Genomic DNA, 16,903 nt, shown 5'->3' with positions numbered 1-16,903 from the left:
AGTGAATAATTTCAAAATAAGGATGGACCTTTTGACGCTGCTGAAAGAGCAGGAGAAAAAATTAAAGGGAAATGTCGACAGCTAACAACTTCCTGGTTTTATGGGACACTGCCAAATGGAGAAAAAAGTTTAAGAACATGGATGGTTCATTCACCATCATCAGGAAATTTATTTTGTTTTTGCTGCAAACTATTTTAATTGGAGAATAAAGAAATCAAAACATCCAACTTGATCACGGGATTTAAAACTTGGTGAAAATTAAACCTAAAGGTTTCTGACCATGAAAATAGTGAACAGCATCTCTCGTGCCTGGAGAAGGGGAAAACCTTAAGTGCATGGTTCAAGTTTCAACAAACTATTAACCACATTCATCAGATGGTACTGGATAAAGAAAGAGAGAAATGAAGAGATGTTTTATATTTGCTTTTAGAGGCGAAGGTAAAGAAAGCCAACACAAGAACGACAAGAAACGTTGGATAACTTATGCGGAAAATTTGTTTCCCGACATGGCACTCTAGCAATGCTTGCTCGCCAAACAGACGGTAGGTGTTATCGGTCTGGAGCAAAGTCGAGAACGATATATTGATTGACAGGTAGGCGTGGCAAACAATGTGCTGATTGGTGCGCAAACACAACGCAAGATAACATCGGTTAGTACCATTTTAGTAGCACTCAGAAGCACTAATGGTAACTTGCCCTAACGAACGCTTTCCATAATGGTGAAAAAAGGTCAGGTTACCTCCACTTGAATCCCATGGGAACTTGAACCCCCTCCCAAAGTGGAGGGGGTAACCTAACCTTTTTTTTTTAGAATCACAGTCATATTTAGAAATACAGTCCATTCCGGTTATTTGGTACACATCGGGACTAGTGCATTTTGGCCAGATTAAGCGGCTGCCCCAATTGTCCGAAGTTTCACGTAAATAGTTAAAAATACAATGTACCCCCCCCTTTTCAATTGGCTCACTGTACAATCAAATCACGTTACGACGAACTCAACATAGTAAAGTACCGTTCATTGTGATCACATTTGTGAATTGAATTTTAATTCTATTAAACAGCAATTCTAATTAGCAAAAATAGGAGGAATATTATCCACAGGCTATAAAAGCAATGATATATTAAGCACAAATTGACCCTTTATTACCTTACCAATTAAAAAAATTAAATGATACGTGAAAATCGGAAGAATATATGTGATAATCGGAATAATTAATACGTACTGTAATATGTACATCGAACTAGTTGACATTTCTGTTCACTGACATTTGTGGGTGGGGGTTAAAATTTAAAACAGTAAAAAGATAAGCAATCAATAACAAAGAACACGGTACACGCAAGTGAGAACAGAGTAACGAGTTACAAAGCTTTAAAAATAGGAATGAAGAGAAGAGCTGAAAATTAATTTTTTTATATGTTTGAAGATTTCATGCACACACAAATTGCAAGTAACATGATACGCGCAAGTGAGAATGGAGTAACGAGTTACAAAGCTTTAAAAATAGGAATGAAGAGAAGAGCTGAAAATTAATTTTTTTATATAATGAAGATTTCATGGAAGTGTAAACACATTTCACCATAATAACCCACAGAATTCCAGCTGTCGGTATTATTGCAAATTCAATAAAATCGAGTTTACTATCCGTTTATGATAGATTTCTCTAACAGAAAAGCCCAATCAACAGGTGACTGCTAATTGTTTTTATTGTTTTATGGTTGGGACCTCCAGAATTTCGATCAAACCATGTGGTACCGTCGGAGACAATCATAGGGTAATCTCCAGTGCTGCGGTCTCCTTCCCTGATTAAACAGCATGCTGTCCCAATTAAGAGAAGTAAACCCTGGCTATTTTCTCGATTGGTTTCTGTTTTTTAAGATCTGCCCCAAATCAACGGCTGCTCCGATTAACTGGTGGCCCCAATAACTGGAATCCACTGTACATTGATAAAAAATAAGTTTTTTATGACTGTATTTTTATTCTCTTGTTCAATAATTACAAATTCAAGTTCAATTACAAAACTATTATGCACTATTCTTTACTCATAAATACACATTATAATGCCAACCAATGACTACACAGTAGCTTGTCCTCTGCTGTGCCCACCACCAATCATTTCATCATTTGCCACGCCTACCTGTCAATCAATACATTCTTCTTGATTTTGGCTCCAGACCGATAACACCTACCATCTGTTTACCGAGCGAGCAGCGCTAGAGTCTAGTGTCGGGAAACTAATTTTCTGTGTATGTTATCCAACGTTTCTTGTTGTTCTCATGTTGGCTTTCTTTACCTTAGCCCTTTTAGATGTAATCTTATTTCTGGCTTATCAGAATCTTCCTTTTCGTGGACATGATGAATTCATATTTTCTACAAATAAAGGAAATTTTAGAGAAATGGTAGAGTTGCTATCAAATTATGACCCCGTTTTGAAAGAACATATTTTGAGAATTAAACGTTTATCTGATAGGAAAGAACCTTCATATTTATCGGCAGAGATTCAAAACGAGTTTATTAACATTTTATGAAATTATGTGAGAGAAAAAAATAGTAGCTGATAATATAAAACAAGCAAAATATTTTGGAATTCTATTTGATAGTACACCAGACGTATCCCACCTGACCAAACGTGTGAAGTAATCATTTTTAGGCTTCTTCCCCATTGTTGGAAAGATCACTGCCGAACTCACAAAAGAAATTTTGAATAATTTAGAAAAGGATGGACTGGATAAATCTGTGCATGGTCAGGGCTATGACAATGCGGCAACCATGGCAGTAATTCACAGTGGAGTCCAATCTAAAATCAAGGTAATTAATCCTAAAGCATTGTTTGTACCCTGTGCAAATCACTTGTTAAATTTGTGGGTGCATTCATTTGCAAGTGTTTTGTCATGCGTAACCTTCTTTGGCACTGGAAAACTTTTATTCTTCCTTTTTAGTCTCTCCACACCATTGGGAAATAACGAAAAAACAACTTGCTCACACAAGGTAGAGTGCACATTAGGAATCTGTAAATATGGTAAAAATGAATTTTGAAAAAATAACTTCCAATTTACAAACGTGCAAACTTCAAGAGAATACAGATACCAGAGGGACAGCTGAAATTTTATTATCATCCATATGTGGTTTTTCTTTTCTAAGTTATCTTTCTTTCTGGCACGAAGTCTCTACAAGAAGTTAACCTTACACAAAAATATTTACAAACAGTCAGAATAAGCCTGGAAAAATATGTTGTAAAGTTAGAGTTCTTAAAATTATTTATTAATGAAGAAATAAAACTATAGAAAGGGCTCTTCAATTCGAAATACAACTTTGAGGAAATGGGCATTTAAATAGGAAGAGGAGGAAAAATAAGGATGAAAAAACAAAATGCCAGGAGAAATGATGAAAGAAGCATTCTTCGGCACTCCAAGAAGAATTAATATATGACTGAACAGGTTTTGTCGAGGTTCGTTCGAAAGCGATGGACGAAATCCTTTCAATGTTTGCCAATATCCAACCATATAATTTGGTTGTTGCAAGGAAAGAAGAATATGAAATGCACATTTCAAAGTCGATCGAAATTTTTAATGAATTTTTCCATGAAGAAATTGGCCGACAAGCTGCAAAAATAACTGTTGAGAAAGCAAAACAGTGGACAGCTTTGCAGTTTGTAGAGTTTATTAAAAAGTGGGATTTTTCGGAATCTGTACCAAATTTATTATTATGTTTAAGGTTCTTTTTAACAGTATCTGTATCTATAGCTTCTGCAAAAGAAGGTTTTCCATATTAAAATTAATTAAAAATTACTTCCACTCATCAATGGGTTAGACTAGATTATATTATCTAGTCTAACATATTAACATTATCTACTGAAAATGAATATGCTAGTAAAATTAATTTTGATGAGGTTATTGATAAATTTGCTGAAACGAAGACAAGAAAATGGAAACTATAAATCTCTTCTGTTATTGATTTTCACATTTTGTATCTCTTTTTCTCTTTTTGTTATTATATTAAATTCTATGTAAATAAGCTATACTTTATTCACTGAATTTTTAACATTCGTTAGTTTCCTGTGATTTCTTAAAATCAATTAAGTTTTAAGACTTTTTTTTTTTCAAGTTGATAACATTATTTGGGGGGGGGGTGACACCAGAAGGATCTGGCCCGGGTGCAAAGACTGTAGTTACACCACTGCTTGGCACAGACTAGTGGTGGGAGCATGGGAAACGCCTCTGGTGGAAGCCGTGTATGATGTCACTACTGTGACCAATCTGATTTACTCGGTTGTAGGTGCCTCCAAGGATGTTTCACATCAAAAATACATAATTGAAACTTGGTCAGTTACTATTTGAAGTGTTATACATTAAGTACAGAAATTTTTAACACTATCCTTTCATACTGAAGCCACAAACTTTACAAAACTCTCCTTGTGTATATTTAATCTCTGTTTTGCAAATGCAGCAGAAATCATTATTTTTTTTCCAGTAGTATAAGTTATATCATGAAAGGACTTTTCTATAAAGTCCTTTCGATATACTGAATAAAAATTCATGGTCCCCAGGAAAATACTGTTCCTATGTTTCAGGATGCCAATCAACATCAATTCCGCATTTAAAACTGTTTCAATAATGTTATATTTCAATTTTACTATCAGATATATTTGCTGTCGGCCTATATACACAGCTGTAGTTGTCTAAGCATGCCTACATTTGATTTAGTAGAAGTGGTAGTACGTCGAATAAAAAGTGAATGCTGAATTAAAAATTAAATACCATTAAACTAGACAAAAGTCTTCAATTTTACTTCTAATTGCTATATCATGTGCGAATAAATGCTATGAAATGAGTCTTCTGTTTTTACCTTCTGGTGTAACTTGTTCATTCTGAGTTGGGTCCCATCTTCGTTCCTGCCGAGTAGCTCCATTTAAGATGATATAGTCCAAATTCTAGGAATGAGGGCCAGGAATAAGGAGATTAACACTCATTTATTATTTTATTATTCCTGTAAAAAATCAAAGATAGTCATATAAATCCTAAACCTAAATACAAACCTGAATGTTGCAAACTTTTTTTGCCTTTGAAGCAATTTTTCTAATTTGTGATAATTTTCCAATGAAATTTAAAGACAGTACTTAAGAAAAAATAAAATTTAAAGACAGTATTTAAGAAAAAATAAAATTAAAATACAGTGACTTCTTACTTAGGGGCACAAAAGGTATAGTTGTACACGTTGGCACTAATGATATTAAGAGTAGGAGACCGGCAGAATTATAACAAGTACAGGTCACTGATGAAAAAAAGCCGTGAATTAGGGTTGAATTTGAAAGTGTCTGCAATTCTGCCCAGACTCGATAGGAGGGAGTATATGATGAGAGCCTTGTCGATCAATTCGGCCCTGGAAAGATTGTGCAAGACTCAAGGGATAGAATTTTTTCAGCCTGGACTGTACTTGATAACAGGAGAGACTGCTTCTACAGGGATGGGATACACTTAAATAGAAATGGTGCAAGAATATTTGCTGATCTATTGAGGCAGTGTTGGGTGGGTCGGAAAACTGATAGCCTGTGGGGATACAAGGACTAATAGTTTAACAGTAGCCGTAGGCAGAGGTGAAGGTGATTCTTGCACAACTTCTATTAGAATAAGTAGCGACCTGGAGCGAGAGGTGTTGGGGGTTTCAGGGACAGATGGCAGTCATCGTGAAACAGGTGGGTATATGGGATGTGTTAGAGTAACTAAGAATAAGAATAGGTGCATGTATACCAATGCTAGAAGTATAGTAAATAAATTTGATGAATTTCAAGTGTTGGGCAAGACATCAAAGGCGGATATTGTTGGGATATCGGAGACGTGGTGTCACACAGATATAAGGAATGCCGAACTGGAATTTGGGGAGTACAATGTGTACAGAAAGGATGAACAGGATAGGAAGGGAGGAGGTGTTATGCTGTTAATAAAGAAAAACATAAAATCAAAAGAAGTGCATCCAGTTGATATAGATGAACAGTGCACTGTTGAGTCAGTTTGGTGTGACATAAGCACTGCGAAAGCAAAAATAAGAGTAGGAGTGTGTTATAGGCCTAATGACTTGAATGAGTACAATGAACAATTGTACAGAGAAATAGAGTGGGCTAGTAAATCGGAATACCTTATAATGGTGGATTTTAACTTCCCAGATATTGACTGGAACTTGTGGGTTGGGCACTCACACACTAGTCAGACTTTTGTGGATTTATTGGATGATTGTTTTCTGCAGCAGCATGTTCGAGAGGCAACCAGAGAAAGTAATACTCTTGATCTGGTTATCAGCAGTGATCATTCATGTATTAGGAATTTGCAGATAAAAGAACCACTAGGTGGCAGTGATCACAGTGTACTGACGTGGGATTTACTTAAAGATTTAATTACCATCAGGGGTAAAGGAAAGGGTTTTTGCTTCCGTAAAGGTGAGTAGAGTGGTCTCCGACAGTTTTTAAATTCTGTACAGTGGGATCAACTGATGATGTTACCAACAGTAAATTCTAAGTTGGAAGCATTCAAGGAATTAATCGTGGAAGCTACTAAAAGTTTCATACCTATTAAAAAATATTGTTCAAGGTTTAGGCCTATTTGGTTGTCAAATGAACTAACGAGACTCGTAACAGAGAAGAAAAATGCATGGGATGCATATAAATTATCAAGCGACTCAGAAGCCTATGGCAGATATAAGTTAATCTGTAATCAGGTCACAAAGGAGGTTCGGCAGGCGAAGGCAGATTACGAGAAATCCTTGGCAAAAGATGCTAAGAAAAACAGCAAAGATTTCTTTACTTATATAAACTCTAAAAGGAAGGGGATGAATCTGATTGGTCCACTTGACATCGATGGTTCGACTGTTGATGATCCTGCTCAGATAGCAAACAAACTGAATGAGTATTTTGCATCTACATTCACACGTGAGGAATTATTAAGGTTTGAAAATGGTAGAAGGTTATCAAATTGTAGCAGGATACTTAATGATTTTGTAATAACTGAGAGCAAAGTGGAAGAGAAATTGTTGAAGTTAAACGTAAGAAAAGCACCTGGGGTGGATGGGATCTATCCAGTTATATTAAAGGGGGCGGCAAAGCAACTAAGCAAACCCTTGGCCATAATTATGAGAGCATCATTGGACTCAGGGGAGGTTCCCACGGACTGGAGATGTGCAAATGTATCCCCAATTCACAAAGGGGGATCGAAGTGTGACACGAGTAATTACAGACCAGTTAGTTTAACTTCTGTTCCGGGTAAAATAATGGAGTCGCTGGTTAAAGATGCATTGCAGGATCATCTAGACAAGACTGCAGCAATAATTCAAACACAGCATGGGTTTGTTAAGGGAAAGTCTTGTCTGACAAATTTGATTGGTTATTATGATGTGGTCACAAAGGAACTGGATGCAAAAAATAATTTTGATATCATATACTTGGATTTCAGGAAAGCTTTTGACACTGTTGCGCATGGAAGACTACTGTACAAATTGGAGCAGAATGGTATTAAGGGTAAGTTGCTACAATGGATAAAAGGATGGTTAAGTGGGAGAAGACAGAGGGTGGTAATCAATGGGTGCTGCTCTTCGTGGACTAATGTTATTAGTGGAGTCCCACAGGGTTCGGTGTTGGGTCCACTGTTGTTTTGTGTATTTATCAATGATATTGATGAAGGTATATCAGGCTTAATGTCGAAGTTTGCAGATGACACAAAGGTTGGCAGGGTTGTTAATGACAGTAATGGCAGTGTGCTACTGCAACAGGATCTAGATAATTTGGGCAGATGGGCTAAGAAGTGGCAACTGAAGTTTAACCTTGACAAATGCAAAGTACTGCATATGGGTAGAAGTAACCCCAGAGAAACGTACCAACTGTGTGGTACTACACTTAAGGTGGTAGAAAATGAAAAAGACCTGGGAGTAATTGTGCAGTCAGATATGAAGTTTTCTGAGCAATGCAGACAGGCTGCCAGGGCAGGTCATGGGGTTTTGTCAATGATATATAGGAATTTTGCTAGCAGGGAAAAGGAGGTGATTATATAAGGCAATGGTCAGGCCACGCTTTGAGTACTGCGTACAGGTCTGGAGGCCTCATTTTAGGAAGGATGTAGATTTACTTGAGCGTGTACAGAGAAGGGCAACAAGATTGGTGAGGGGAATGAAGGGATCCTCTTACCAAGAGAGTCTTAAGTTCTGCAAATTGTAGTGGCTGGAGACTAGGCATCTGCGCGGTGATCTGATTGAGGTATATAAGGCCTTGAATGGGTTGAGCACGCTGAATTCTGATGGGATCCTTCCACTTGTTCAGATTACGAACCTAAGGGGGCATAAATTCAAATTAAGAAAAGACAGATGTAGATTAGATGTGCGGAAATTTGCCTTTAGCCAGCGGGTGGTTAATTGCTGGAACAAACTTCCATCTGTCGTTGTGGAAGTTGACAGGTTGAATAAATTTAAGGAGGAACTGGACAGGCATTTGGAGGGAATTTTGTGATTTTTTTTTTTTTTTTTTTGGCTGATGTTGCATAAGCTCATACATTTGCTTTCTTGCATCACATGCCACTACTACTACTACTACTACTACTACTACTACTACTTTATGTGCGTTTAAATTATGCTAATTTAAAATAATGTGCAGCAACCATATTTGCAGAAACCGCCACGAGAAGCCAACGCGTAGCATGCCATTTTCTCATTTTGTTTTTCTGAAGATTGTCAATTGGTCGTCTATTGGAAGTGCATATTTTTTTTCTTTTCTGCTTATTTTTACTTATTTTGTTTTTATTATTACCCTTATGGCCTCAATTATAACCTCGACAAAATAGGTTTATATTGGAAAAAAAAATGCATGATCACATATTTCCATTGCTAAAAAGACTGCACCTGACTTGGAAAGATCAGCTAACACTTCTGTTTGGTGCTAATATGGAGGGTCACAAACTGAAACCTGTGTGCATTTACTACTATCAAAGCCCTCATGCCATTAAAGGTTATGAAAGACTGTACATGCCCGTGTACTGGCACTCAAACTCTCAAGGGTGGATGACTGCTGTTATTTTCAGAATTTTATTTCGAATCTCAGTTACAACCAGAATCGGGAGTGTACTGCAAGGCAGAAGGAATTCCGTTCATCATTTTTCTTATTTTTAATAATGCCACAAGCCATCTACCCAGTATTGTTGATGTCTGTTCCAATATCAAGATTATTTTTTTCCTGGAAAATACAACTTCCATACTCCAGCCTATGGACCAACATATGATTACATCTTTTAAGGCTCAGTATTTAAAGTGCATTCTGGCTGATCTAATTGACAAGCCCGACCATGAATGAACAGATGAGTGTGCAGCAATATTAGTGAGCCTTCAATAAAAAAAGATGCTTTAAAATTCATTGATGCTGCATGGTGTGAAGTTCCACATAACTGTATTCAAAGTTCATGGAATAAGATATGTCCAGATCTTAGCAATTCCTTCAAAGTCTCTGATACCAATGAAGATTATGCACAAACTAAAGACAAATGCATGAAACTAGCTAAAAAGTTAGGGTTCACCAAAGTGGAGGCAACTGATGTCAATGATTTAACTGATTACCATCATCAAGAATTGTCAAATGAAGATCTGTTTGCACTGGAGTAACATCACATTCAAGAGGAGGCAGCAGCAGCAGCGAGTGAAAGCCCAGAGGTTAAAGAATGGAGCCTGACAATTAAAGGAATATCGAAAGCATTAAATCTTATAGATGAAGGCCTAAATCTGTTAGCTGATTAAGACCCTAATCTTGAATGAAGCTCTAAAGTGCAACGTAAAGTTTCACTAGAACTTGGTTGCTACTATTGTTTTGTGAGAAGTGGCAACATGCAAAGCAACTAACTTTGCATTCCTTTGTGTTGTACTTTTTTGTCGGTTACAGTTAACATATTACTGTACAAAAAAAATAATCAATAAAGTAATCAATAAAGATGAATGAATCTCTTTGGTTGCTCATCATTTTTCTTAGAGAGCTCAGTCTTCCAACCAAAGAAAATGAATCTATGTACTGGTAGGGGTAATTTTAGCCAGATGCACAAGTTACACTTATAGAACTGTTATCGCATTTTTTGGTGATTATTTACATTATGCATGAATTTAAATTGTGTGAGACATTCTGAAACGTAACCCTCATGTAAATTAAGAAGTCACTGTAATTATAAATCTAAAGACAGCCATAATCACAAATAGTGTGCATATTTCAAGTTACATACACCATATATTCAAATCCACATGGTGCTACAAAATCACAAAAATAGTAGCCCATTACTAACTTTTCATGACTTGCATAGTATTTGACAGATGTCACTGATTTCCGTGTTGTTTTTCTGAATTTGGGAATGCATCATGTCCTACCACATACTTTTACCCACTGATTTTCTCTAAATGATGAATTTTCTAAATTTTCTCTAAATGATGAAGAAAACAGAAAATAACATTTTAAAAAAAAATGACAACAGAAAATAACATTTTCCTGTTTTCATTTTGATTTACTAATGATGAGGATGTGAACTGAATGCGATACTGAGGATGTGAACTGAATGCGATACTGAGTATGGTCACAGCTGCATAGACCAGAAATGATACAGATGTTGAAGGACAATAAGGCTGTTGGATTAGACCAAATCTCAGCAGAACTACTGAAACATAGTGGATTCACCATAATACAAGAGCTAACAAGACTGCTGAATGAGTGCTGGCAAACAGAGTGTGTTCCAGATGAGCAGAGGAAAGGAGTGATCATCAAACTGCCGAAGAAGGGCAATATCACAAATTGTAACAACTGGAAGGGCATCATGCTCCTTTCAGTACCTGGCAAGGTCTTCTGTATTGCCTCACTTAAATGGCTACAAACCGCAGCTGAGGAAACCCTACAAAAAGAGCTAGCCAGTTTTCTCCATGAGTGATCATGCAGTGAACAAATCTTCACACTGTACAATATCACTGAACAGAGTGTTGAATTCCAATAGCTGCTGTCAATTAACTTTACAGATTTCAAAAAAGCATTTTACAGCAGACATAGAGAGTCACTGTGGAGCATTAATGGAATGTATGTCGTCCATCAGTGCTACATCAGTAATTTTTGGAATCCCCACTTAAACTCCAGTTGCTGTGTGAAGACTGACACCGGCACCACTGATTTCTTCAATATCAACAATGACATATGATGAGGCTATGTTCTTTCATCCTTTTTGTTCCTTTTGACTGTGGACTTTGTCATGTAAAAAGCACTGAATGGGCAGAATCTGGGCATCACATGGAATGCCCAGTCTCACCTCACAGACCTGGACTTTGCACTGCTAGCAGAAACAAGAAAATAGCTACAAGACACGACCACCAACTTAAAAACAGTGGCTGGTAAAACTGGGCTCAGTCTCACCTCACAGACCTGGACTTTGCATTGCTAGCAGAAACAAGAAAATGGCTACAAGACACGACCACCAACTTAAAAACAGTGACTGGTAAAATTGGGCTCAGGATAAGTGGTGATAAGACAAAGACCATGCAGGTCGGCAGTGCTAAAATGGACACGTGAATTGTTGTTGGACATCATCCCGTGAATAGCCAGAAACTCAACATGTTCCATCAGCAATGCTTATGAAGAATATTTGGCATTACTTACTGTGACTGCATTACCAATAACAAGATCCTAAGAAGAAGCAGCTTGCACAGTCTGCAATATATTGTGACAGAATGCAGGATGCGCCTTGCTGGACACATTCTGCATCTACCAGACCAGCAGCACACAAAGACCATAATATGATGGATACCACCTGACAGGAAGAGGCAGACCACCAAGCACGAGCATGATGTTTTAAGAAGACTTGCAAAGCAATGGTATCACATGGGAAGAAGCAGGGGCTGTTGTAGCCAATCGTGTCTGTTGGAGAACACTTGCTGCACAATGTACCGAGTTGCACAAGTGGACCTAAGTCTAAGTAAGAATGATGAGAAGTTGTTTGGTGAATAATGGACAACGCAAGTAGATTCTATAATTTTTATAATTACTTTAAGTGTACAAATATCCCTTATTCAAGAACCATAAATTCAGCCATTCTCCCACTGTTCAAGGTGATGATTAATAAGAATGAACAAGGACAATAAATATCCTGCATCTAACGTATTCTACAATTTGGTCAATGCAGTTTTCAGAAAAAATACATATGATTGTTGTGTATTTTATCTGAAAACTGCATTTCAGTATGGTGGTTGTAAGATGAAAAGCCAGACAGAGAACAAGAAATTTCAGGAATAGGACAAACTATGTAAATCATAATTAATGAAAATATTTCCAATTCAGCAAAAAAAAAAAAAATCTGAAAAGTAAATTTTATAATAAAAACCAGAATTAGATGCCCCCATGAGTAGCAGTGTTCCATTTAGGGTAGGGTACCCAATGCTAATAGCCACAACTGGGACAAAAAATTACTTTTAAAGTCAAGAATCCAGGACAATTAAAAAAAAAAAAAAAAAACTTGAGACAATAAGAACTTGGTCATGCTTAGGTAATATCCACTCCAAAAATGAACAAGGAATATTTACAGAAGAGAAATTATGGTTTAATAAATCAACAAAATAATTACATTAGTACATATGAAGCAGCATAGCAAAAAAAAATCAGGGGTCGAATGTTTGAGTCAAAGGTTTATTTGAATAAATTCTGTTATGCAAATTTTTATTGAATTTCTATCTGTCCTAATATATCTTGATCATTTTATAAAATATTTAGATATTAGATTTATGTTGAATTTACATGACATAAAGGAATTAATGGGTTTTACATCCAGATGGTTTAACTCATCTGGTGAACATTTATTTCTAAAATATGTTTTTTCAATGTTTCCAATAATGTGCCAGAATGGCAAACAAAAAGCCACAATTTTTTTAATTTCCACAGAATTTTAATTTCTCTTGAAGTACAAACTTCAGAAAAAAACAATACCATTGATTGTATCAAAATCTCTTAACCAAGTCATCACTGTTCTCTTTCAGCTCTTCTAAAATGAAATTTTTAAGCAACAAAAACTGACTAAACAATAAGTTTCTGATAATTTCAAATCTGATATCAATAACACTTTTAGACATATTTTGTATCCTCTTAAACTAGTGCACTCTTTTTAAAATTATCTATTCCATAAATTTGAATTTAGTGAAGAGTTCAGGCCATTTTTTGAAGTATTTACAAGTTGTTCATTACATATCAAATATTTCCCCATTAAGTAATTTTTCATTTCTTCACCCTGAATATAGACAATATCCCTTTTTCATAACCTAACTGGTTCAAGAGTTGCTGTAAGTCAAACTTTTACTAACTACAGATGCAATGGCAATTCAATCCCTGGAAACCCATTTCATATTGTAAAAATACAAAACTGAGCAGAAAATTAGGGGAAAACTAAATAAAACTATTATGTGCCTTTACAAACATTTATTAATTAAAACACTGAATACAAAGATAAAGCACAGAAAATAATAATTTTAAAGCTGCTTATCACATATATTTGGATGTTAATTGGAGAAAAGCAGAAGGGGAAATGGAACTTCACTTGGATTTTTGCAATCTAATCTTGCAAGTGGAGAAGGGATAGAGCAGGGATGATTGATTGAGAGATTTCAGGCAAGGAGCTTTTCTCAATAGACTGGACTAACTTGCTGAGGCTTTGAGGAGACTAACTCTCTTCCTAAAGTGATCAAGCATCTCATACAAAATTGTCCTTGAATGTTTCATCATGTTTATTCTTAAGTAGCTCGATGAGACTTAGACTTAGCCATAGCTGAAACCATTGCTTGATTGAGAGGATCATGCATGAACTGTATCTGATTTATCCACAAAATTAAAATTAAATTAAAGTTTTACACCTTTAAAACGAGCCCAAGTTTTCTAAGTAGTATTGTTTGTGCTGGCCTTCTTTTAAATATTTAAACTTATCCTTCAAAATCATACAAAATTATAGCCAGTTGAATGAGACAACTCAAATTTAGCCAACTTTTATGCCTGAATTGTAAAGCTTCAAAATTTTTTGAAGTAGTAGTAGTAGTAGTAGTGGCACATGATGCAAGAAAGCAAGTGTAGGAGCTTATGCAGCATCAGACAAAAAAAAAAAAAAAAAAATCACACCATTCCCTCCATATGCCTGTCCAGTTCCTCCTTAAATTTATTTAACCTATCAACTTTTACAACGACAGATGGAAGTTTGTTCCAGCAATTAACCACCCGCTGGCTAAAGGCAAATTTCCGCACATCTATTCTACATCTGTCCTTTCTTAATTTGAACTTATGTCCCCGTAGGTTGGTAATCTGAACAAGTGGAAGGATCCCATCAGAATTCAGCGTGCTCAACCCATTCAAGGCCTTATAGACCTCAATCAGATCACTGCGCAGGTGCCTAGTCTCCAGCCACTGCAATTTGCAGAACTTAAGCCTCTCTTGGTAAGAGAATCCCTTCATTCCCCTCACCAATCGTGTTGCTCTTCTCTGTACACGCTCAAGCAAATCTACATCCTTCCTAAAATGAGGCCTCCAGACCTGTACGCAGTACTCAAGGCGTGGCCTGACCATTGCCTTATACAGAGGGACAATCACCTCCTTTTCCCTGCTAGCAAAATTCCTATATATCATTGACAAAACCCCATGACCCGCCCTAGCAGCCTGTCTGCACTGCTCAGAAAACTTCATATCTGACTGCACAATTACTCCCAGGTCTTTTTCATTTTCTACCACCTTAAGTGTAGTACCACACAGTTGGTACGTTTCTCTGGGGTTACTTCTACCCATATGCAGTACTTTGCATTTGTCAAGGTTGAACTTCAGTTGCCACTTCTTAGCCCATCTGCCCAAATTATCTAGATCCTGTTGCAGTAGCACACTGCCATTACTGTCATTAACAACCCTGCCAACCTTTGTGTCATCTGCAAACTTCGACATTAAGCCTGATATACCTTCATCAATATCATTGATAAATACACAAAACAACAGTGGACCCAACACCGAACCCTGTGGGACTCCACTAATAACATTAGTCCACGAAGAGCAGCACCCATTGATTACCACCCTCTGTCTTCTCCCACTTAACCATCCTTTTATCCATTGTAGCAACTTACCCTTAATACCATTCTGCTCCAATTTGTACAGTAGTCTTCCATGCACAACAGTGTCAAAAGCTTTCCTGAAATCCAAGTATATGATATCAAAATTATTTTTTGCATCCAGTTCCTTTGTGACCACATCATAATAACCAATCAAATTTGTCAGACAAGACTTTCCCTTAACAAACCCATGCTGTGTTTGAATTATTGCTGCAGTCTTGTCTAGATGATCCTGCAATGCATCTTTAACCAGCGACTCCATTATTTTACCCGGAACAGAAGTTAAACTAACTGGTCTGTAATTACTCGTGTCACCCTTCGATCCACCTTTGTGAATTGGGGACACATTTGCACATCTCCAGTCCGTGGGAACCTCCCCTGAGTCCAAGGATGCTCTCATAATTATGGCTAAGGGTTTGCTTAGTTGCTTTGCCGCCTCCTTTAAAATAACTGGATAGATCCCATCCACCCCAGGTGCCTTTCTTATGTTTAACTTCAACAATTTCTCCTCCACTTTGCTCTCAGTTATTACAAAATCATTAAGCACACTGCTACAATTTGATAACCTTCTTCCATTTTCAAATTGTAATAATTCCTCACGTGTGAATGTAGATGCAAAATACTCATTCAGTTTGTTTGCTATCTGAGCAGGATCATCAACAGTCGAACCATCGATGTCAAGTGGACCAATCATATTCATCCCCTTCCTTTTAGAGTTTATATAAGTAAAGAAATCTTTGCTGTTTTTCTTAGCATCTTTTGCCAAAGATTTCTCGTAATCCGCCTTCGCCTGCCGAACCTCCTTTGTGACCTGATTACAGACTAGCTTATATCTGCCACAGGCTTCTGCGTCACCTGATAATTTATATGCATCCCATGCATTTTTCTTCTCTGTCACGAGTCTCATTAGTTCATTTGATAACCATTTAGGCCTAAACCTTGAAATATTTCTTAATCGGTATATAAAGTCTAGTAGCTTCCACGATTAATTCTTTGAATGCTTCCCACTTAGAATTTACTGTTTGTAACATCGTCAGTTGATCCCACTGTACAGAATTTAAAAACTGTCTGAGACCACTGTACTCCCCTTTACAGAAGCAAAAACCCTTTCCTTTACCCCTGACGGTAGTTACCTCTTTGAGTAAATCCCACTTCAGCACAATGTGATCACTGCCACCTAGTGGTTCCTTTATCTGCAAATTCTTAATACACGAATGATCACTGCTGATAACCAGATCAAGAGTGTTACTTTCTCTGGTTGCCTCTCGAACATGCTGCTGCAGAAAACAATCATCCAATAACTCCACAAAAGTCTGACTAGTGTGTGAGTGACCAACCCACAAGTTCCAGTCAATATCTGGGAAGTTAATATCCCCTATTATAAGACATTCTGATTTACTGGCCCACTCTATTTCTCTGTACAATTGTTCATTGTACTCATTCAAGTCATTAGGCCTATAACACACTCCTACTCTTATTTTTCCTTTCGCAGTGCTTATCTCACACCAAACTGACTCAACAGAGCACTGTTCATCTATATTAACTGGGTGCACTTCCTTTGATTTTATGTTTTTCTTAATTAACAGCATAACACCCCCTCCCTTTCTGTCCTGTCTATCCTTTCTGTACACATTGTACTCCCCAAATTCCAGTTCTGCATTCCTTATATCTTTGTGACACCACGTCTCTGCTATCCCAACAATATCCGCCTTTGATGTCTTGACCAACACTTCAAATTCATCAAATTTATTTACTATACTTGTAGCATTGGTATACATGCAAGCATACATGCTCCTATGC

General features: G+C 36.9%; 1 protein-coding gene across 1 annotated transcript in view; it reads right to left on the bottom strand.

The window, feature by feature from the left end:
- LOC150087212 (coiled-coil domain-containing protein 130 homolog) overlaps positions 1-16,903 on the bottom strand; it is a 121,803-nt gene that overhangs the window by 41,759 nt on the left and 63,141 nt on the right. Inside the window, exon 4 of the mRNA XM_090372408.1 lies at positions 4,844-4,928. Within this exon, the coding sequence (XP_090228534.1) occupies positions 4,844-4,928 (85 nt within the window). The remainder of the gene's footprint in view (positions 1-4,843; positions 4,929-16,903) is intronic.

The sequence above is a fragment of the Mastigoproctus giganteus genome, chromosome 4, assembly GCF_048544385.1.
Source record: "Mastigoproctus giganteus isolate SK-2022 chromosome 4, ASM4854438v1, whole genome shotgun sequence".
Lineage (NCBI taxonomy): Eukaryota > Metazoa > Arthropoda > Arachnida > Uropygi > Thelyphonidae > Mastigoproctus > Mastigoproctus giganteus.
The sequence above is the reverse complement of the archived record's forward strand: the minus strand, read 5'-3'. Positions and strand labels throughout refer to the sequence as shown.